Source organism: Amblyomma mixtum, chromosome 5, assembly GCF_055824585.1.
Source record: "Amblyomma mixtum isolate Tamu chromosome 5, ASM5582458v1, whole genome shotgun sequence".
In the NCBI taxonomy this organism is placed as follows: domain Eukaryota; kingdom Metazoa; phylum Arthropoda; class Arachnida; order Ixodida; family Ixodidae; genus Amblyomma; species Amblyomma mixtum.
Window position 1 is genome coordinate 101,896,251 of NC_143016.1, and position 18,919 is coordinate 101,915,169.

Consider the following 18,919-nt stretch of genomic DNA (forward strand, 5'->3'; position numbering starts at 1 on the left):
CAGATGGAGACACGTAAGACGAAATCCCTGTTTTTTCTGGTCACGATTCGCACTAAAAAATTTAGGGCCTACAGATTATCGCAATACCACTTTGTTCCTTGAGAGTCGGGTTTGTTTTCTTCTATATGAAAAACACAACAGCACAGGCGCTTTCTTAATCTCTGAAAAAAAAAAAAGCAAGCACGGGGAGCCAACGTGGTTAATGCACGAGAGGAAATTAATCACAATTGATCTTAAAGATAAGTACACAAAGGCAGATTGAAGAGTATGATGTTTAATGCTGCGTTGAAGATGTATCAACGAGTTGATGAGCAACAATAAATAACGCATGAAACCACCGCTGGTTAGCTCGTGTACAGGCCATTTATGTAAAGCTTAGCAGCGCGTATGCGTAAGTACTTGCACACAAAAAATATGGGCCCGTTCATATTATTAGCAAGTGTCTGCTTCTTTCCATTGTTTTCCTTCTTGCAGTATTCATAACAAGCTGCTGCGTCACTTCAGCAGTCGGCGAAGGCAGTAGCTGATCCTGCAATAAAAAAAGAGGAGGAAGCGGAGTAAAATCATTGTGGACTTTTGCATATAAAAAGCAAGCCACAGTTAATACTAGTAGACATCTTCGAGGAGTGGCTTTCCATCCTCTTCGGCTAGATTTACTATTACAGTTAACTGAAGAATGTAAACATGCGCCCGTTATTAAACCATATGAAAGTACAGCGGTGTCAGCAACGGGGCAATTTTAGAGACTTCCGAGCCCGTGTAGTCGCGTTCACGGAAGCGAGTAGAATGCTACACTGCGCGGGAATCGCGCACTGCTTGCAATAACGGAAAACAAGCCTGACGATCAATAATTGCTCGTAAATAATTTGTCACGCTGCTGTCTGATTTTCAGAGCGTAATGACGTAATTACTGCGCATGATCAGATCCTTAGGTGTCAAAAGATCACCATGGGAAACGGGGCGTCTTAATAACTTAAAAAAAAAACGCCTCCTCACCGCTTCACAGGGCAAACCCAGATACGGATCACACGTTAGGACGTGCTTTGTAATTTTTTGTCGAAGAAGGAGCGTGCCTATCTTGTCACATTACCGTCACATCGCGTGCCTAGTCCAAATCTAAGTTGCTCGCAGTTATGTCAACCCTTTTGGGCACATGGTGATTGCCGCCGATAGAGTAGGTTCCGGAATGGTGTGTTGGTGTGCTCTCGGGTGCCAGAAGTGTTATAAGTTAGACCCTTAAGATTTTTATTGGTCTGCGGGGCAGAAAACAAAAACACCTTGTCGAAAGGTGATACACCGTGCACAGAATAAGCCAGACAACTTCGAAGTCTGCGTGATCGGCGCTACTCTTCGAGGTGAGTAGCGACTGTCGCTCGAGCTGACTGACTCTTTTCCCGCCTCCGACATGCCTTCAAAGCCCCTATTTGCTTTTGTTACTACAGCCAAAGTGTCATGTGCCCGTCTAACAAAGATTTGATTGGCATGCGCCTGGACGCACTACCGTTGGCTTTGCTGCAAGGCTGAAAAACGCAAGAAAACAAAAAGATCCCCGGGGAGATAGAAATGAGGAGAGTAACGAGGGATTTGGCACTATAATTTTAAGCTGTTTATAGGCTTAAGGCCGGTCCCATTACCGAATTTGATAAATGTGGGGTGTATTCGAGGCTGTGAGGATAGGAAAGGCACGGGAAATAAGAAGGTTACCACGCATTTCTTTTTCTTTATTTGTAACCATATCTCTAATCAGGAGATTGGAGAGATAGTTCCTGAGATAAAGCGAACACAATGCACCTGACAGCGTAGTCCTGTTGTATGCTCCGTTTTCGCCGATCGCTGTGACGACACTGTGCAACAAGCAGAGTTTAAACAGCAAGCCTTAAAAAAAAAAGTTACAAGAGATAGTTATTGCAGGGCATAGACAAAGAATTTTCCCACAAGCTCATACATAACCAAATTACCTGCAGGTGAAAACATGGCTTACTCACGACGGAGCAGAAGCGGGTCACTGCGCCAAGTAGTGTCCCTTCATGTGCTCTGCCCCGTGTAAGCGAAGTTTTCACTTGTCGATCTTGTACCGAGCAGTCCTGCTGCTGACTTTGTTAGCATTAAACTTATTTGACATGCATAACCCTAAGAATACCAAAATTAGAAAAGCATGGGCATACGCGAAAAGATTAGAGGAAACGCTTAAGCTCAGCATCAAGGGTATGACGCGCTATCGTTAGTGGGCTAATGCCCACATATGACGAACTGGTCATTCTCTACTTAACATTGGTAGATTCCTGGGAGTCCTAATATCACTCCTGGCGCAGTGGTGCGACGGTTAAACGATGCGCCAGTGTCCTGCGATGGATGGTTCCACCACAGGTAGGGCTTGTGCGAAAGAAGTTGCTCTTCCTGAGCATCTTTCCGCGTCCAATCATTAGTTTAACTTTCACCTGCCACTGTGGTCAGTTTGCTCGCAGTCTGGTGAGCAGGCTGTGATGACGCCACAAGGTTACGTGACCTGCCCCCTAAGTTGCTTCTCTTTGGGTTCTTCGAGAAATTTTTGCCCACGGTCAGCGAAACCGACACCGACGTCGACACTGACACCGACGTCGACACTGACACCGACGTCGACACTGACACCGACGTCGACACTGACACCGACGTCGACACTGACACCGACGTCGACACCGACACCGACACCGACACCGACGTCGACACCAACGCCGACGACGACGCCTGATTTTCCACAACACGAGCTCCTTAACGCTACCGCTTTGAAAGTAGTGCCCTCTGCCACGACCAATATCGGCGTCAATTAGGGGCTCCAAAGGATGCCGAATGTCCTTACCAAACTGTTGAAGTTCTGGTCTTGAAATCTTAATATTTAAAAAGCTCGATACGTCGTATGATGAATTTCAATTTCAGAATAAAAGCGTGATGCCGCTCACCTCGCATTGTTGTGCAGCACAACTAGCACTTATCAGATGCTGTATCACTTCACTTTGTGTTCGGAGACACCGGCGACTGGACAATGCTAGCCACCACAAAGCCGGCCGGAAGGAAAAGGTCGAACACTGCACCGGCCACAGCACTAAAGAGCACCATGCTGATTGAATTGTGGTCGAGAGGCACCGGCTTCATCCTTCTTGATGCTGTCCAGTGGGTCCTCTTTCAGATTGTCACCATTTTCCGCATCAGAATGACTGCGTGGCCGCTCGGTTGCAATGAAGAAGTTGGCCTGCAAATGAAGGTAACGTTCACCAGCATCCTAAGAAAGCTTTGAGGTGAGCTTTCAAAAACGGTTCAAGTTTTCTTCCTTTAGGAAAAAACTCCTGATTACAATACATCTTCAAATAACATCGCAGGTTGCCGGAGCGAAGAAAGGAAGCTATAGCCCTTTTCTGTAATTATCGCTTACTATGCCTTGTTAGCCCCTTTAAATGACTGCTTAACACTCCCGTCTTTTCGTGTTCGTTCATATTTACAAGCGGCATAACTTTCTTTTTAAATCTCTTCGTTACTGCATTTGAAGTAGGATTGCAAAAAGGTTGCAGTACGATTACATCAGGGCTACAGTAGGTTAGGGCTGAGGTAGGTTTAATTAAATTAAATGATAAACATGCAGCCATATCCGCGCTACAGATACAGGAATGCATTTATTGCTGTGAGATGCCGAATGCATTGATAGTCTCTGTTCTTATTCTTTATGATTCTATCATTACATATCAAGCATTTTGTAAACTTCATGAACTATCGCTCCTCCTGCGCCCTTAATCGTCTTCGTAAGCTTCTCTATATAAACCTATTGATTCTGTTGAGTCAACTTTGTCGTTGCGCCTTCTTTTTCCAACCTAGCACGAATAGCATGCAAAAAGGAACACAATCGACTCCTCATCCTTATACTAGGCAAATGTAGGCAGCCCACAGAGGTTTCCTGATATGGTCTGAGGTGCGCGGCCAGTCTATGCTCTCCTAATTGGCTGAACGTCGGGCCAATGTAACCAGCCCAAGCCTGATCTACTAATATCGCCAAAGTCAGGCCGCTGCAGTCTGGCCGCCCACTTGAAGCTTTCTAAGTGCGTTCGACGTCCGGAAAATGACGGAAACCGGCATGACTTTCAGTAAGAAATCGAAACCCAGTTTTTCTGTCAGCAGCCTACATACGTTCCACTAATGACTCTATGTCGGGACAATATCGGACTCCCCTTGTTCACTAGCGGGTTAGGCTGAGGCCCACGCGTTGTTTACTACTTGGTCGCACGTCCGCCCGAAGTAGATCGACAATCGGGCCAATAATGGCATCCCGCAGGGGCTGGTGACATGGATTCGTAAACAGGCCCTTTGAGAAGCCTAAACCGGCTGCCTAATAGGCCCTTTGCTGGAGATATGTAGGCAGTCGACGTGAAAACTGGTGCACTTTAATTGGGTGCTGTGGATTATTCCTATGTGAGCACTGGTTATTTTCAGTGCTACTGGTACTGTAACCCCGAAACATTCGGATTTCTAACGCATTTGACAAGTTTTTCACTATTATATATTGTAACAGTTGTTACACTGAAAAGGAACTGCAGCGGCTGAACGAGGGCACCAGAGAAACGGAGCTACACTTCAGCGTCGTCTACTTCTAGCGGCTGCGATCTCTTTCTTCTTCTAAGTTCCAATCCTCGTGTCACTGCCCCCTCTTCAGGAGCATCGCCCCGATGCGGTGTTACCGTCAGACCGAATAGCAGGGAGAAAGTGTTCAAGAGTTACACCACGAGCCTGACATCACGGAATATGACTGCATGCAGCCGGAAAGTCACTCGGGGGGTCGCTCGTAGTACGGCTTCATTCGCACCACATGCACAACGTCGCTGCGCTTGCCGTTGTGCGATGAACGAGCTGGCGAGGCTGGTGTAACTTCGTACGTTACGTCGCTGAGGCGGCGCACAACAAGGTAAGGGCCGAAGTAGCGGCGCAGTAACTTTTCGGACAGCCCGCGGCGACGAACGGGCGTCCAAACCCACACATAGTCGCCTGGGTTGTAGGTAACGTAGCGGCGACCAAGGTTGTAGCGGTCAGCATCGATCTGCTGCTGACGGTGAATGCGGTGTCTGGCCAGTTGCCGCGCCTCTTCCGCGCGCTGAACATAGGTGGCGACGTCGACATCAAGTTCACTCTCACTGTCAGGGGGGTCCACGGGTAGCATAGCATCCAGGGAGGTGGTAACCTGTCGACCGAAGACTAATTCGAACGGAGTGAACTGCGTCGTCTCTTGCTGCGCGGTATTATACGCAAATGTTGCGTATGGGAGAATTTCGTCCCATGTCTTGTGCTCGATATCAATATACATGGAAAGCATGTCGGTCAAGGTCCTGTTGAGGCGTTCCACCAAGCCATTTGTCTGCGGGTGGTAGGCTGTTGTACGTCTCTGGCTGGTGTGCGTGAGCTTGAGTACAGCCTGAGTGAAGCGGGCCATAAATGCAGCTCCACGGTCAGTTATGATAGCTGCAGGAGCGCCATGACGCAGGACGATGTTGTGGACGAAGAAGTCGGCGACCTCAGCAGCAGTACCGTTTGCAAGTGACGTGGTCTCAGCGTATCGGGTCAAATAATCTGTCGCGACCGCAATCCATCGTTTTCCTCTGGTCGACTCCGGAAAAGGGCCGAGGAGGTCTATGCCAATTTGCTTAAAAGGTGTCTTTGGTGGTGCTATGGGCTGCAGAAAGCCGGCTGGCTTCAGAGGAGGAGATTTGCGCCGTTGGCAATCCCGGCATGTTGTTACGTATCTACGCACGGATGGTAGTAAATTGGGCCAGTAATACTTAAGCCGAGTCTTTGCCAGTGTGCGACTAACCCCCAAGTGGCCGGCGGATGGTTCATCATGACAAGCGCTTATGATTTCGGAGCGTAACTGGGATGGGACAACAAGCAGAAACGTCTCCTTGTTGCTGTCAAAGTTGCGCTTGTAGAGGACTCCACGCCGCAGAATGAAGGACTGTAGTCCACGGCGAAACACACGAGGTACATGAGAATTCAAACCCTCCAGATACTTAACTAATGGCGCCAACTCAGAATCTGCTCGTTGAAGCTGCGCCATACGGGAGATGCTAATGGCACAAAGAATAGGGCAATCTTCGGTGACGTCTTGCGTAGCCGGTTCCACGGGCGCTCGTGATAAACAGTCCGCGTCTTGGTGCTGCCGACCTGATTTATAGACAACCGTAACGTCGTACTCCTGTAAACGGAGGCTCCATCTGGCCAACCGGCCAGAAGGGTCTTGAATGCTGGCTAGCCAGCATAGCGAGTGATGATCGCTGACAACACGAAACGGTCGGCCGTAGATGTAAGGTCGAAACTTACTCAGAGCCCAGATGACGGCAAGGCACTCTTTTTCGGTCGTCGAATAGTTCCGTTCCGATCGAGAAAGGGTGCGGCTCGCGTAGGCGATTACTCGCTTTGCGCCGTCCTGCCACTGTACGAGGATCGCTCCGAGGCCGACATTGCTGGCGTCAGTGTGGACATCAGTCTCTGCATTCTCGTCAAAATGAGCTAGTATGGGTGGATTTTGAAGGCGGCAGCGGAGTTCCTCGAAGGCTGCGTCTTGGGCACTTCCCCATACGAAGGGTGTCTCATCTCGAGTCAAGGCAGTCAATGGCTCAGCTAGACGAGAAAAATCTTTAACAAAGCGGCGGTAATACGAGCAGAGGCCCAAAAAACGTCGGAGGGCCTTCTTGTCGGTTGGGCATGGGAAACTGGAGACGGCGGAAGTCTTGTCGGGGTCTGGAAGTACACCTTGTGCGCTGACAACATGTCCTAAGAAACGGAGCTCCTCGAAGGCGAAATGGCATTTCTCTGGCTTGATCGTTAGTTGTGCAGACTGGAGAGCTTGAAGGACAATGCGCAATCGCTGCAAGTGTTGTTCGAAGCTAGACGAAAAGATGACCACGTCGTCCAGGTACACAAGGCACGACTGCCACTTCAAACCAGCTAAAACAGTGTCCATCATGCGTTGAAATGTGGCCGGAGCGGAGCAAAGTCCAAACGGGAGCACCTTAAATTCGTACAGACCGTCGGGTGTCACGAAAGCCGTTTTCTCGCGGTCTCGCTCGTCCACCTCGATCTGCCAATATCCGCTTTTCAGATCTAAGGAAGAGAAGAACCTGGCGTCCCGGAGTCGGTCAAGGGCATCATCCATCCTCGGGAGTGGGTATACGTCCTTTTTGGTAACATTGTTCAGTTTCCTGTAATCAACACAGAATCGCAACGTGTTGTCTTTCTTTTTCACCAGGACCACCGGCGACGCCCACGGACTTGTTGACGGCTGTATAACGTCGTCTGCAAGCATTTCATCGACTTGCGTTCTAATAGCTTCACGCTATTTAGGCGAAACGCGGTATGGACGCTGACAAACTGGTGGCGTGGCCGAATCAGTGACAATGCGATGCGTGGCTACCGGCGTACGTCCGACCTTGGAGCTCGCCGCGAAGCAATCTTTAAAATCAAGTAGCAGCGACGACAGAAGGTTCTTCTGATGAGGTGACAACTCCGGGTTGATTTTAACCTTCTGAAGGGCGTTACTTGGTGCGGCATCGTCGTGAAGATTCACCTGTACGGGGCACAGATTCGGCAACCTATCCACGTCGTCGAGGAAGGCGACGACCGTTCCCTTGGTGAGGTGCTGAATTTCGTTCGTGAAATTCGTCAGAAAAACTGTTGCACAGCCGTCATTCAGTTCAACAAGACCGCGCGCGATAGCCACACCCTTCTCGAGCAACAGGGAAGGGTGACTCTCCGCAATACCTTCGTAGTCGTTAAACGAGTCGTTCCTCACTAACACCAGCACATTGGACCTTGGTGGCAGCATTACGTCGTCTTCGACTATACGCAGAGCGTTGACTCCTGGGCCTTCAGTGTCACTGTGCGCCACGGCTTGCTTCGTCGAAAATGTGACTCGCGCCTCGTGTAGATCGATCGCAGCACTGTTTGCCTGTAGAAAGTCGAGGCCCAGGATCAAATCCCTCGAACACTCGCTCAAGACGACGAATTCACCCACGTAGACGAAACCGCGGATGCCGACTCGGGCTGTGCACCTTCCGGCCGGGCTAATGAGGTGACCTCCAGCCGTGCGAATGCTAGGGCCTAACCATGGCGTCATAACTTTGCTCAATTCCTGGGCGAGGGTGTGGCTCATCACTGAATAGTCAGCCCCAGTATCAAGTAAAGCGATGGTGTCAGTTCCGTCAATCGTCACACACAAATCAGAAGTAGCGGGTCGGATGCTGTCGCTACTCTGCCCCGGTGAGGAATCAGCGTATCGGTATATCGGCGGCGGAGGATCTTCAGTTTTCCCGAACGCAGCGGCCTTGCTTCCGGAGACCGCTGGAATTAGTTTTCCCGACGTGGACTGGGAGAACGCCGCTCAGGGTAGCCGGCGTCTCGGCGAGGGCTTGGGTAACGGTAACGCAGCGGAGATGACGACTTAAAATCGTAGCGACCGTATGTCCCAGGCCTCTGACGGGCCGACAGATGAGCTTCAATTTCGAATGGTCGTTCGCCATTCCGGGGGCAAGGGTCGTCGGGCGCGAAACCACGCAGACCCACTCGGCGGTACGGGCAGGCCCTGTAAAGATGTCCCGCCTCACCACAGTGGTAGCAAAGGGGCCGCCGGTCCGGTGCACGCCACACATCACACTTCCGTGGCCGCTGATAAGCTGGTCGAGCAGGCACACGGGAAAGACCAGACTGCTGCGCGGCGTGAGTCGCGGTATTCACGTCGTAGCCTGGCGTTGGGGCCCGGCAGAGGACAGATGCATAGGTTGGTCTGACCTCAGTCTGTCTTGGGATCTCAGGCAGTTGCTGCTGTGCTGCTAGGCGCACCTCGTCCCTGACGACTTCAGACAGCGATGTAACAGACGGCGCGCTGGGAGGCAGCTGGAGGGCTTGTAATTCCTCCCTGACGATCGACCTGATTAGGTCCCGTAAAACGGCCGCATCACTCCCTAGCGGCATCGAAGAAACAGCGGGCCCAAGCGTGCTTACATCCCGATTGTATTGCCGGGCTCGTTGCAGGAGCGTCGTCTCCATGGTAGCCGCTTCCGTGAGGAATTCGGCAACAGTACGCGGTGGACTGCGCACAAGACCGGGGAAAAGCTCCTGCTTGACCCCGCGCATGAGGTGGCGAAGCTTCGTCTCCTCCGCCATGGATGGGTCAGCACGCTTGAAGAGGCGCGTCATGTCCTCTACATACATGCGGACGCTTTCATTAGTCCGCTGGTTACGGGAGCGAAGCGCAGCTTCAGCTTTCTCCCGGCGGTCTGCGTTGGGGAATGTAGCTATGAGATTTTGGCGAAATGTCTCCCAGGTGGACAGGCTGCTCCCGTGGTTCTCATACCATGTCCTAGCGGAGTCCTCCAGCGCAAAATACACATTATGGAGCTTACGGTCGTCGCTCCAACCGTTGTAGCGGGCGACCCGCTCGAAGGTGGCCAGCCAGTCTTCCGCATCTTCGTACACGTCACCGTGAAAAGATGGCGGTGTTCGCGGCGTGTGGTAGAGGATGGGCGCCGGGGAACTACTGTCTGTGGCCATTTCCGGCGACGTCGGTTGAGGCTGCGTCTTCCTCGTCGGGTTGGCAAGAGGCCCGAACTCAGGTGACTCACCGCGGAGGCGGCGGCTTGGACACTGATGGACCGGTGTGAGTTCCGTCTTTATCTCGTAGGCGTACGCAGGTCGGGAAGCGTACCCAGCACCTCCACCAGATGTGTAACAGTTGTTACACTGAAAAGGAACTGCAGCGGCTGAACGAGGGCACCAGAGAAACGGAGCTACACTTCAGCGTCGTCTACTTTAGCGGCTGCGATCTCTTTCTTCTTCTAAGCTCCAATCCTCGTGTCAATATATGCCCTCAATGTAAAATGTATCAGCAGCGCGAACACAATCAGGAAAAAGATGCAGAGAGGACAGAGCGCTGAACTTCCAACTTTACTTCAAGAAACTGAAACCCGCACTTATATACAACTAAGGTCAAACTCCCACAAGGGGGAATAATGAGGGTAACGTGGCAGTCAGAGTGCGCGAGCGAACTGGGAATCACACGTTTTCATGGACAACGAAAGATAACAAGAGGAGCATCAATGCTAAAACCACACTAGGCAATCACTTCACTGAAATAAAGCAGAAATGACATGTGGAAAAAAAAGAATGGACAAACGGGGTTGAGGGCGCGCGAATGACAAACGAAAAAGATGGAAAAAGAAAGCTGAGGACGAGATTTTGCTAAAAACATGAGAAGGCCAGAAAACGGTAAAAAACAAATTAGTGACATGACGAATTAGCGCCAACAATTAACACGCGTGGGACGGAAAAAGAGAAACATGTGAAGTGTGCCTCTAAAATCCAGGTGAAAACAGATAAAACCAGAGAGAAAAGTGATTTCTTTTTCATATAGTGACATAGACGGCATGCTTACGCAACCTCCCTAAGCCCTGAGATGTAGGCGGCTTCAACAATTTCGCGGGTCAATAGATTTTTATGTTGCTTCAGGACGGTTGGTTTCTTAAAACGAGGGATGTTTTTATTTTCGCTGGCACACCCTCGGCAGTAGGCGAGAAAATTGTTCTTGTGTGATTCTCAGTCCGTTCAGGCGTTCTAACTGTCACGTTACTTTGGTTATTGGCCCTGGTGGGCGTTTGACCTGGAGTGTAAGTGCGGGTTTAAGTTTCTTCAAATCAAGTTGCAAGTTGAGCGCTCTGTCTTATGTCAATCTTTTCCGTGATTGTGTTTGCGCTGCTGATATATATTGACCGCAACCAACTGCTGGGCATATCGTGTTATTCCTTAATGTCAGCCTATGAGATAACTCCCCAAGAGTAGTATGCAGACCTGCCGTCTTGTTCAACCCTAAACGGCGTTGCCACGGTGGCCCTATTTTGGCTTGCAAAGTTTTTCCTGCGCTTAGCCTACACTCGGGCTTACTCATACTTTCTCATTCAGAGATTTATATGACCTAACAAAACTTCTGTTTGGGCTAGGTGGTGCATAGCTTATATTGAAATGAAATTTAAGCGCACACGAAAAACGCACACAAGAGGAGGATACACACAGGACAGGCCTGTCCTGTGTGTATCCTCCTCTTGTGTGCGTTTTTCGTGTGCGCTTAAATTTCATTTCAATATATTATGTGACCTACCCCGCCCAACAGCCCACGTGGGACGCACTGGTACACAACATTGTGAGCTACTTGGGTGTTCCCCATACCCAACGCGATCACATGGCGACAGCTTACTGAAGATCCGTTAGCATCGAAGGAGATACTTATTTAAATTCATTGTGACAGCTACGTAATGAGCATTCTGTGTTCCTGTCTAGAATGCGTAAGCACTCCACGGGCACTTACCCAAGAACGGAGAGTTTCTTGTTGACTATATTTATCTCCTTAACATTGGCGGCGCTGACCGTACGAAGAGAGCCCGGTGAGCCCGCTCAGCGTTCGGCAACCTGGAAGGCTTGGGAGATCGCCGTTTTCCTCAGACTCTACGACGGCCCAGTGCCACGGCATTTGTCTTTTACCAAAGCGTGGCAGCTCCAGTATCGTGCCCTTTATCACTTCGGTGATTGTTTCCTTCTTAGGGGATCAGACCACAATGAGACCTGCAAAATATAAAACAAAAAGCACGAAGTTTAGACAAGGCTTCTCGAAATGTGGTAAGAAGCACTTTCATTGAGCCACTACATTACTCTCGCTTTTTTACTACTTATGTTTGCAGTGCGCGTGCTTAAGAGAAGGGTTCGGAGAAAGGCCTCCTCCAAACGAACTCCGAACGGTAAGGCAGCTTCACGTCATTTTGACTGAACAATTTATCAGCATCTTTGCAAAAAAGTTATAAAATGTGTAGTCGTCTTTCAGAATTGTATGTCCGTGCTAATTCCTGTGGTTAACCTTGCCGAAGCAGAACACGTACTCCATCCAGCCTTGCTATGTTACAATACTTGACAAGAAACAAATATACCTTCTCCTGAATCTCTCTTGATGTTCCCACGAAGTAACAGTAAGTACGATGTTCTCTCAGGAGACGAACACTGTAACGAACATCACATGACAATAGAGAGGAGCAGTTTGCAGTTTGTCTGTTTGCACACGTGTCCCTGAGGAAGCGCAGGCTATTCTTCGACGCACACTGTAAATGTCCGGAAGCGAGGGACGCATCGGTGGGCGCCCGGCTCCGTTGAAGGGCGTCACAATCATGAGTTAGATGTAGTTCGAAGCGAGTCGCCTCACACACGTCTCTGAGCGAAGCGTACTCTTCACAGCTGGTTTCGCACAGGCAACCCCGAACCAAGCAGGCGCGCCGCACTTGTCTTCAGGCGATGGTCCTGCGAGAGCCTGTGTTCCCTCGCTCCAATACTAACGAAGGAATAAACGGGCGACACGGATCGCTGAGACCATCTCGGGCGCTCCCCGCGGGCTCCTGCGCGGGGACGGCGTCAGTTCCAGACCTCGTCTTCCAGAATGGTGTCACCGTTGCGGGCACAGGCGTACTTCTTGACGGAGCCGTTATTGGGATTGAGGGAATCGCCCACTGACGATACGTGCGTGGACACGGACATGCGGGTCATGGCCATGCTTTGGCTCCTCCGGCTCGAGAAGCCCCGCTGCAGGCGGTAGCGGCCGTACGAACGCCGAAGCAGGTACAGTACCTGCGGAAGTGGAGAGGATAAACGACGGGCAGCAATTGCAAGTATTTGTGCTCTGGGTTTACTCTTAAGACGTTCGGCTCCTTGGCGTGAAATGCATATTTACGGAACGTTAGAGAGCTCTGTCGGTCGAAAGCGAAAAGAACTAACCCGAAACTGGAGTTTCAGAGCCTAGACAATATAGGCGAGTGCGCTAACTATGATGAGGAGAACTCAATTCAATGCACATAATCACATCGCTCCCATGCATAAAGACACATGCAGAACATGCACAAAGGCTATCGACAGGACATTCCGAAAGCGCTTTCAGTCAGCAGCTGGCGATAAGACCGTTGTTGTTTCATTGACGCCCAACGTTCCTCAGTAGCGATTATACTCCTTTCTTTTAGAATGCTAAATTCAACACTGTGTCATGTTGACGTACTTTCATGTAGTAAATGAACGCCTATAGTGAAGTTGTGGTTGGACTAGTCAGTCACGTCGTTGTATGGCCTTATCGCGCTGGTGGTCCTTGCTCATTTCTTTCGCCCCACCAGATAATAAACTATACATTTGTGCTCTAACCTCACGCTGTTTTGTTTTTACGCTGTGCGTTTCCACGCTATGTTTCGTTTTTGCGGTGCTGCACTACCACTCTGCTGTTGTATGGTCATGCTGTTTTGTGAGTGTTGTGGTTTTGATATGCTGCTCTGTCACATGCTACTTTTTTGCTATGCTCTATTTTCGCTGTGCTGTATTGTCATTGTGCCGCTTCATTGTGTGTGTAGATCACACTCGTGCCCATTCATCATGTGTAGTTTTTGGCACTGATGCTCAGTAGGTGCATATATTTCTTTCCTTTTGTTTGGCACCCTGACGGGCAGATTCTCCGTGCAGAAAGTTTATTATCACTTCAAGAGATGACTCTTGAACCTGCGAAATCACTGAGAAATATTGCAATGTTTTACAAGAGGCACTTGAAGGCAGAAATGTTTTATTATTGTAGATTTTCAGCACTTGAGAACTACAAAACAGCCGTACAAAATAGCGGTGAGAAATAACCAATGCATGCATGCATGCTTGTAAAACATGTGCATGTAGTGCTGGCAACAGGTTCATGCAAACCGTGAATTAAGGAAAGATATGGCATTAGGGTCCAAAATGCGGAGATCATGCAAGCTTTCAGACACACAATGCAATAGAAACATCGACCGGTTATTAAGCGTCATTCAACAGCGCCACATTATTGCCACTGGTATAAGACATACCGAGGCATCAATGAACTTTAAATCATGACTGCACAGTAATCATATTAGAAACAGCAGCCATTGACTCCTTGTCTTTGTGCATGCATTTGCAAATGTGCAGAAACTCACGGCAGGGATAATGGTTGAATATGCCAGGAGTTTCAGGGAAGCCCGCTAGTGATTTTCTATAATACCGTTCTTGAGGTAACCGAAAGCTTTTTGTGGCATAGTAATGCCAGCATTGGCTGACGTCAAAAAATAGGCGTATCATGTAACTAGAAAAGTGACTAACTAAATTTTACTAGTTAAGTTATTGACTACCATCACCTATAGGCAGCCGCTGGAAATCAGAGATTTGTAGTCAGCCGTTAGTAATAGTAATATGTTTTTACAATTTCGAAAATGCGATTACCCTCGCTGCTGTCTCTCAACTAATTTCGCCCATCCCTCGTGCCATTCGAAAACCGAGCGCCTCCGGGGGGCTCAAAAAGACGCCAATTAAATCGGGACGCTTCGTGATGGACATGCCATTTGACATTTTATGCCCCACCCGCACTGGAGTAGCGAAGTGACGAAGAGTGGAGAGCACCGCACTACGGGTGAGGCAGCGATTATCACGCGGTACGAGCGTCACAATATGTAGATGACAAGCAGGGACGATGGAATTGGTGACAGAACGAACATGAAATCAGGACGGATGAAAAGCTCCATTTTTTTCACCGAAGCTTCGACATGACAATTTGCCGACTGTTGCTATTGAGACGAGTTCCCAGTCGAGAGGACAATAAATTCTTTTGTCGAAACACTCATTAGCGGACCCCACGATTCGCTCCCACAGCCCCTGCTGCAGTTTACGAATGCAAGTGAGAACAGAGAGAACTAAATTATAGGTTTGGGGAGGTAGGTGCCCCAAGTTGGTGTCTCGTGGTTGTGCAGTATCTTCAACGCGTTCGTGAAACAATGCTCAGTTTTACACACCACGAAAATACCACCCTCAGAGGAAGTTGCTTACAGTCCACACGGAATCTTTGAAGCTTACAGAGACATTGAAGAAGCGTGGCTTGTTGGGCGAGGTGGTGCATGGTAAGTAGAAAACCAGCGGAAAGGACGCGTTCACAAGGTTGTCATGTGTATTTCTGCTCCTTGTGAATGCGTCTTTTCCGCTGGTTTTCTTCTTACAGAGACAATGCGTGCAAATGTGTGAGCTGCACGTAGTAAAACATCTAACCTGGCTATGACCTTCCTTACTGCGACTCTTTTCGCCTCATTATCCCCCCAGAAACTAGGGAAAAGGGTTAGAAGGTGCACAGGGACGTTATTATACTTGACATGAAACATCAAGGCCCAGACCAGGGGTGCGTAGAACTGCTCACATTTTGGTGGGGGTCAACGAACGCCGTTGCATTCACGGGGCGTGGCAGAAGGACGGGAACCAGAATGAGCGCACTTAGCCTGCTGGGGAGAAGAAGCGGCGTCCTTCCCGGCGGTCGGGCGACAGTCGAGAGTTCCAGCGGTCCCCCCCCATCAGCAAGCTATAGCACCTGGCTGCGCGTCGAGCGGCGCCGGTTTGAGCTCGCCCTGGCCAGCGAGGACTCCAATTTCACGAGCTCGATGGAGCGTCTCATTTGGCCCCGTATCTGTCGGGGACACAGCAGCGCGTTAAAAGGGCTCTTGCTCCTTTACCGATTTCATAGCCGTTTCTTGCAAAAAGAAATCTGTAAAATTTTGTTAGTTGTTGTGCTTTGTTTCCAGTGCATCGCTGAATAATGATGTTCGATGTAGGGATGTTTACACTTTTCTTCTCATCTTGGCTGCGGGAAAGTGGAAGGATGATTACGTGCTTAAGAAACGATGACCGACTTCTTTTAGGCAGGCGTTCGATTGCTGAGTGTCTGCAGCTAATATCGTTTTATATGTGAGTTAAGGGGAAACGAGAATGGCATTTTCTTCCGCTAAGAGAAAAAAAAAAATTCAGTAAAGCTAAGCGCCGTGTGTGCCTTTTTCAGAATGCCGTCATGGTGAAGGTAAATCCTATGGTGGTTCTTGTTTAACTGACCCATATTTTTTCGTTTATTAGAATAGCAAACGTTGTACATATCAGTAGCCTAGCCACCATGATGACAATGAGACGTAGAGCTGCCGAACGCCCCTCGGCCTTAATCGGTTTATACTTCCTACATACTTTTCAAGAGACTTAACTTCGACATTTTGAAAGCTGACTGCCCCTACTAAATTGCCTATGGAAAAAATATTCAAAGGCAAATTTGCGCTGGTATTTTACATTCTGCAGCAAACAAAAAAAAAACATTTTCAGAACAATTATTTCATGTGTAAATCAAGTCGAGAGTTCGACGAAAACTCGTCTGGTCGGGGACAAACATGTTGACGAAGAAGAAAGAACGCCGACCAAAGAAAAACAAAAACAAAAACAGACGTTTCGGCTCCCGTACGGGAGCCTTGTTCACATTGAAATGAAGCAAGCAGCTGAGTGGCATTACATATGTTTGAAAAGAGGGCGCAGGGAGCGTGCGTAGATGGGGTTAAGATTTCCGTCGTTGCGGTTAAGGGTGTGACTAGTAGTTTGGATGATTAATGATTCCAAGTGCAGGCGAGGGCGTAGCTTCTTTTCTGTTGAAAGCACGTGTGCCCGACCCCAGTCGATGTCATGGCCTGTAGATACTGCGTGTTCGGCGATAGCATTGGAATCCACTTTTTTGTTACGTACATCGTTACTATGTTCTTTTAGCCGCCTTTCGAAGTTTCCGGTTTCGCCAATGTATGCGTAGTCACAGTCGGAACAAGGAATCTTATACACTACGCCAGGATATTTTTCTTTGGGAAGGGGGTCTTTGACGTTTACCAACGCATGGCGCAGTTTTCTTGTCGGAACATGGGCGATATGGACGCCAAAGGTGCGCATGATGCGCGCTAAAGCCTCGCTTATTCCGGGAGCATAGGGCACGGCAGCACGCTTCAAGGGTGACAGAGGAGTATCGCCTGCTGGGCGACATAACTGTTTTTCCACGGATTGCACAAATGAGGTCGGGTAGCTGTTGCTTGAAAGTTCTTGTCGTACAGTTTGAAAATCAGTGGTCTGGTCTTCAAGGGAACTGCAGATGCGTTGGGATCGTTTGAACAAGGACATAGCGACTGATTTCTTCTGTGTAGCAGGGTGAACCGAATTAAAGTTGAGGTATCTTCCGGTGTGAGTCGGTTTTCTATAAACGCTGAAACTGAGCTTATTGCTTTCCCGCTTTATCAATACATCCAGAAAGGGCAACGCACCATTCGCTTCTTCTTCGGTAGTGAAGTCTATTGCTTGTTCTATAGAATTCAAATGGTCCGAAAAGGCGGCTAGGTCAGAATTACGAATCAGGCAAAAGCAGTCGTCAACATATCTCAGGAAAATTCTAGGAGGTGATGCAAACGTTTCAAGGGCACGGCGCTCGACGGATTCCATACAGAGGTTAGCGACGGTCACTGAAATAGAGGCACCCATTGGTGTGCCTTCTAGTTGACGGTAAAAGCGTCCTTGGAAGACGAAATAAGTATTATCCAGGCAGAACTGCAGGAGTCTACGGAGATCAAAAACTTCAATAGGGGTTCGTTTAGGTAGGGACTTGTCAGCTTCGAGAGCAGCAGAGCAAACTTGTACGGCCAGGTCGACGGGAACGCATGTGAACAGCGACTTGACGTCAAACGAGACCATGAGCTCGTCATCGTCCGGTGCTATGTCGCTTACCTTCTTGATGAAATCAGTCGAGTTGCGAACGTGCGTTGAGCCAAGGCCGACAAGAGGGGAGAGGATACGATGGAGGTAGCTGGACAGACTGTGAAGAGGGGACCGACTGTAGTCTACGATGGGGCGCATGGGCATACTAGGTTTGTGCACCTTCGGTAGACCGTAGAGAGCAGGGGCTGAGCCGTTGGTGCACAGCAGACTGAAGTAGAGTGGCTTGTAGGTCGGGGGAACGAAACGAAAGACGTCTGAAAGAAGTTTCTGCAAGTCGCGCTGAACTTTCGAGGTTGGGTCCTTGTCCAGACGGGAGTAGGTGCTTTCATCTTCCAGGAGGCTTTCCATTCTGCTTATGTAGTCGGTTCGGTTCAGGAGGACTGTGCTGTTTCCTTTATCAGCGGGGAGTATAACGAGATCTTTGTTGTCTCGCAGGCTCTTCACGGCTTTTTGTTGTTCTGTGGTAAGCGGGGACAGGTGTTGTCCTGGGCGATACTTGGAGAGGACGCTGACTGCGCGGGTCCTTGCTTCATCGCGGCGCGACGCTTCCACTTGATTCACCGCGTTTTCCACAGCACACACAAGTTTTTTCGGGTCTAGAGTAGGTCCAGTGTTGAAATTGAGGCCAAGGTTTAAAACAGAAATTTCAGCGCTGCTAGGCTTGTACGAGGAGAAGTTTCTAACGACGGTTGTGGGCGTAGCTTTTTCAGTTGTTGGGCGTTGCGGGAGAAGGCGATGCAATTTGTTTTTGTGTGCAAGTCCCTACCTAAACGAACCCCTATTGAAGTTTTTGATCTCCGTAGACTCCTGCAGTTCTGCCTGGATAATACTTATTTCGTCTTCCAAGGACGCTTTTACCGTCAACTAGAAGGCACACCAATGGGTGCCTCTATTTCAGTGACCGTCGCTAACCTCTGTATGGAATCCGTCGAGCGCCGTGCCCTTGAAACGTTTGCATCACCTCCTAGAATTTTCCTGAGATATGTTGACGACTGCTTTTGCCTGATTCGTAATTCTGACCTAGCCGCCTTTTCGGACCATTTGAATTCTATAGAACAAGCAATAGACTTCACTACCGAAGAAGAAGCGAATGGTGCGTTGCCCTTTCTGGATGTATTGATAAAGCGGGAAAGCAATAAGCTCAGTTTCAGCGTTTATAGAAAACCGACTCACACCGGAAGATACCTCAACTTTAATTCGGTTCACCCTGCTACACAGAAGAAATCAGTCGCTATGTCCTTGTTCAAACGATCCCAACGCATCTGCAGTTCCCTTGAAGACCAGACCACTGATTTTC

The 18,919-nt window shown here is 49.2% G+C and overlaps 2 protein-coding genes across 4 annotated transcripts in view; both read right to left on the bottom strand.

The window, feature by feature from the left end:
* Positions 1–258: 258 nt before the first annotated feature.
* The window catches only part of LOC149343214 (calcitonin gene-related peptide type 1 receptor-like), a 310,843-nt gene continuing 292,182 nt past the window's right edge, over positions 259–18,919 (bottom strand). The window contains exons 17-20 of one of the 3 annotated variants that reach the window (XM_089545758.1): positions 11,979–12,666; positions 11,366–11,619; positions 2,937–3,226; positions 259–529 (exon numbers count right to left, since the gene is read on the bottom strand). In XM_089545758.1, the coding sequence (XP_089401884.1) occupies positions 12,454–12,666 (213 nt within the window). In that variant the 3' untranslated portion in view covers positions 259–529; positions 2,937–3,226; positions 11,366–11,619; positions 11,979–12,453. Of the gene's footprint in view, positions 530–2,936; positions 3,227–11,365; positions 11,620–11,978; positions 12,667–15,262; positions 15,527–18,919 lie in introns of those variants that run through there. The other 2 variants (XM_089545761.1, XM_089545759.1) reach the window with 2 other exon arrangements.
* Positions 2,986–11,224, bottom strand: LOC149343215 (uncharacterized). Its single transcript, XM_089546908.1, has 4 exons — positions 11,176–11,224; positions 8,404–9,719; positions 3,121–3,226; positions 2,986–3,062 (listed from the first exon to the last, which is right to left on the bottom strand). The coding sequence occupies exons 1-4, from the start codon at positions 11,222–11,224 to the stop codon at positions 2,986–2,988; spliced, it is 1,548 nt and encodes a 515-aa protein (XP_089403034.1).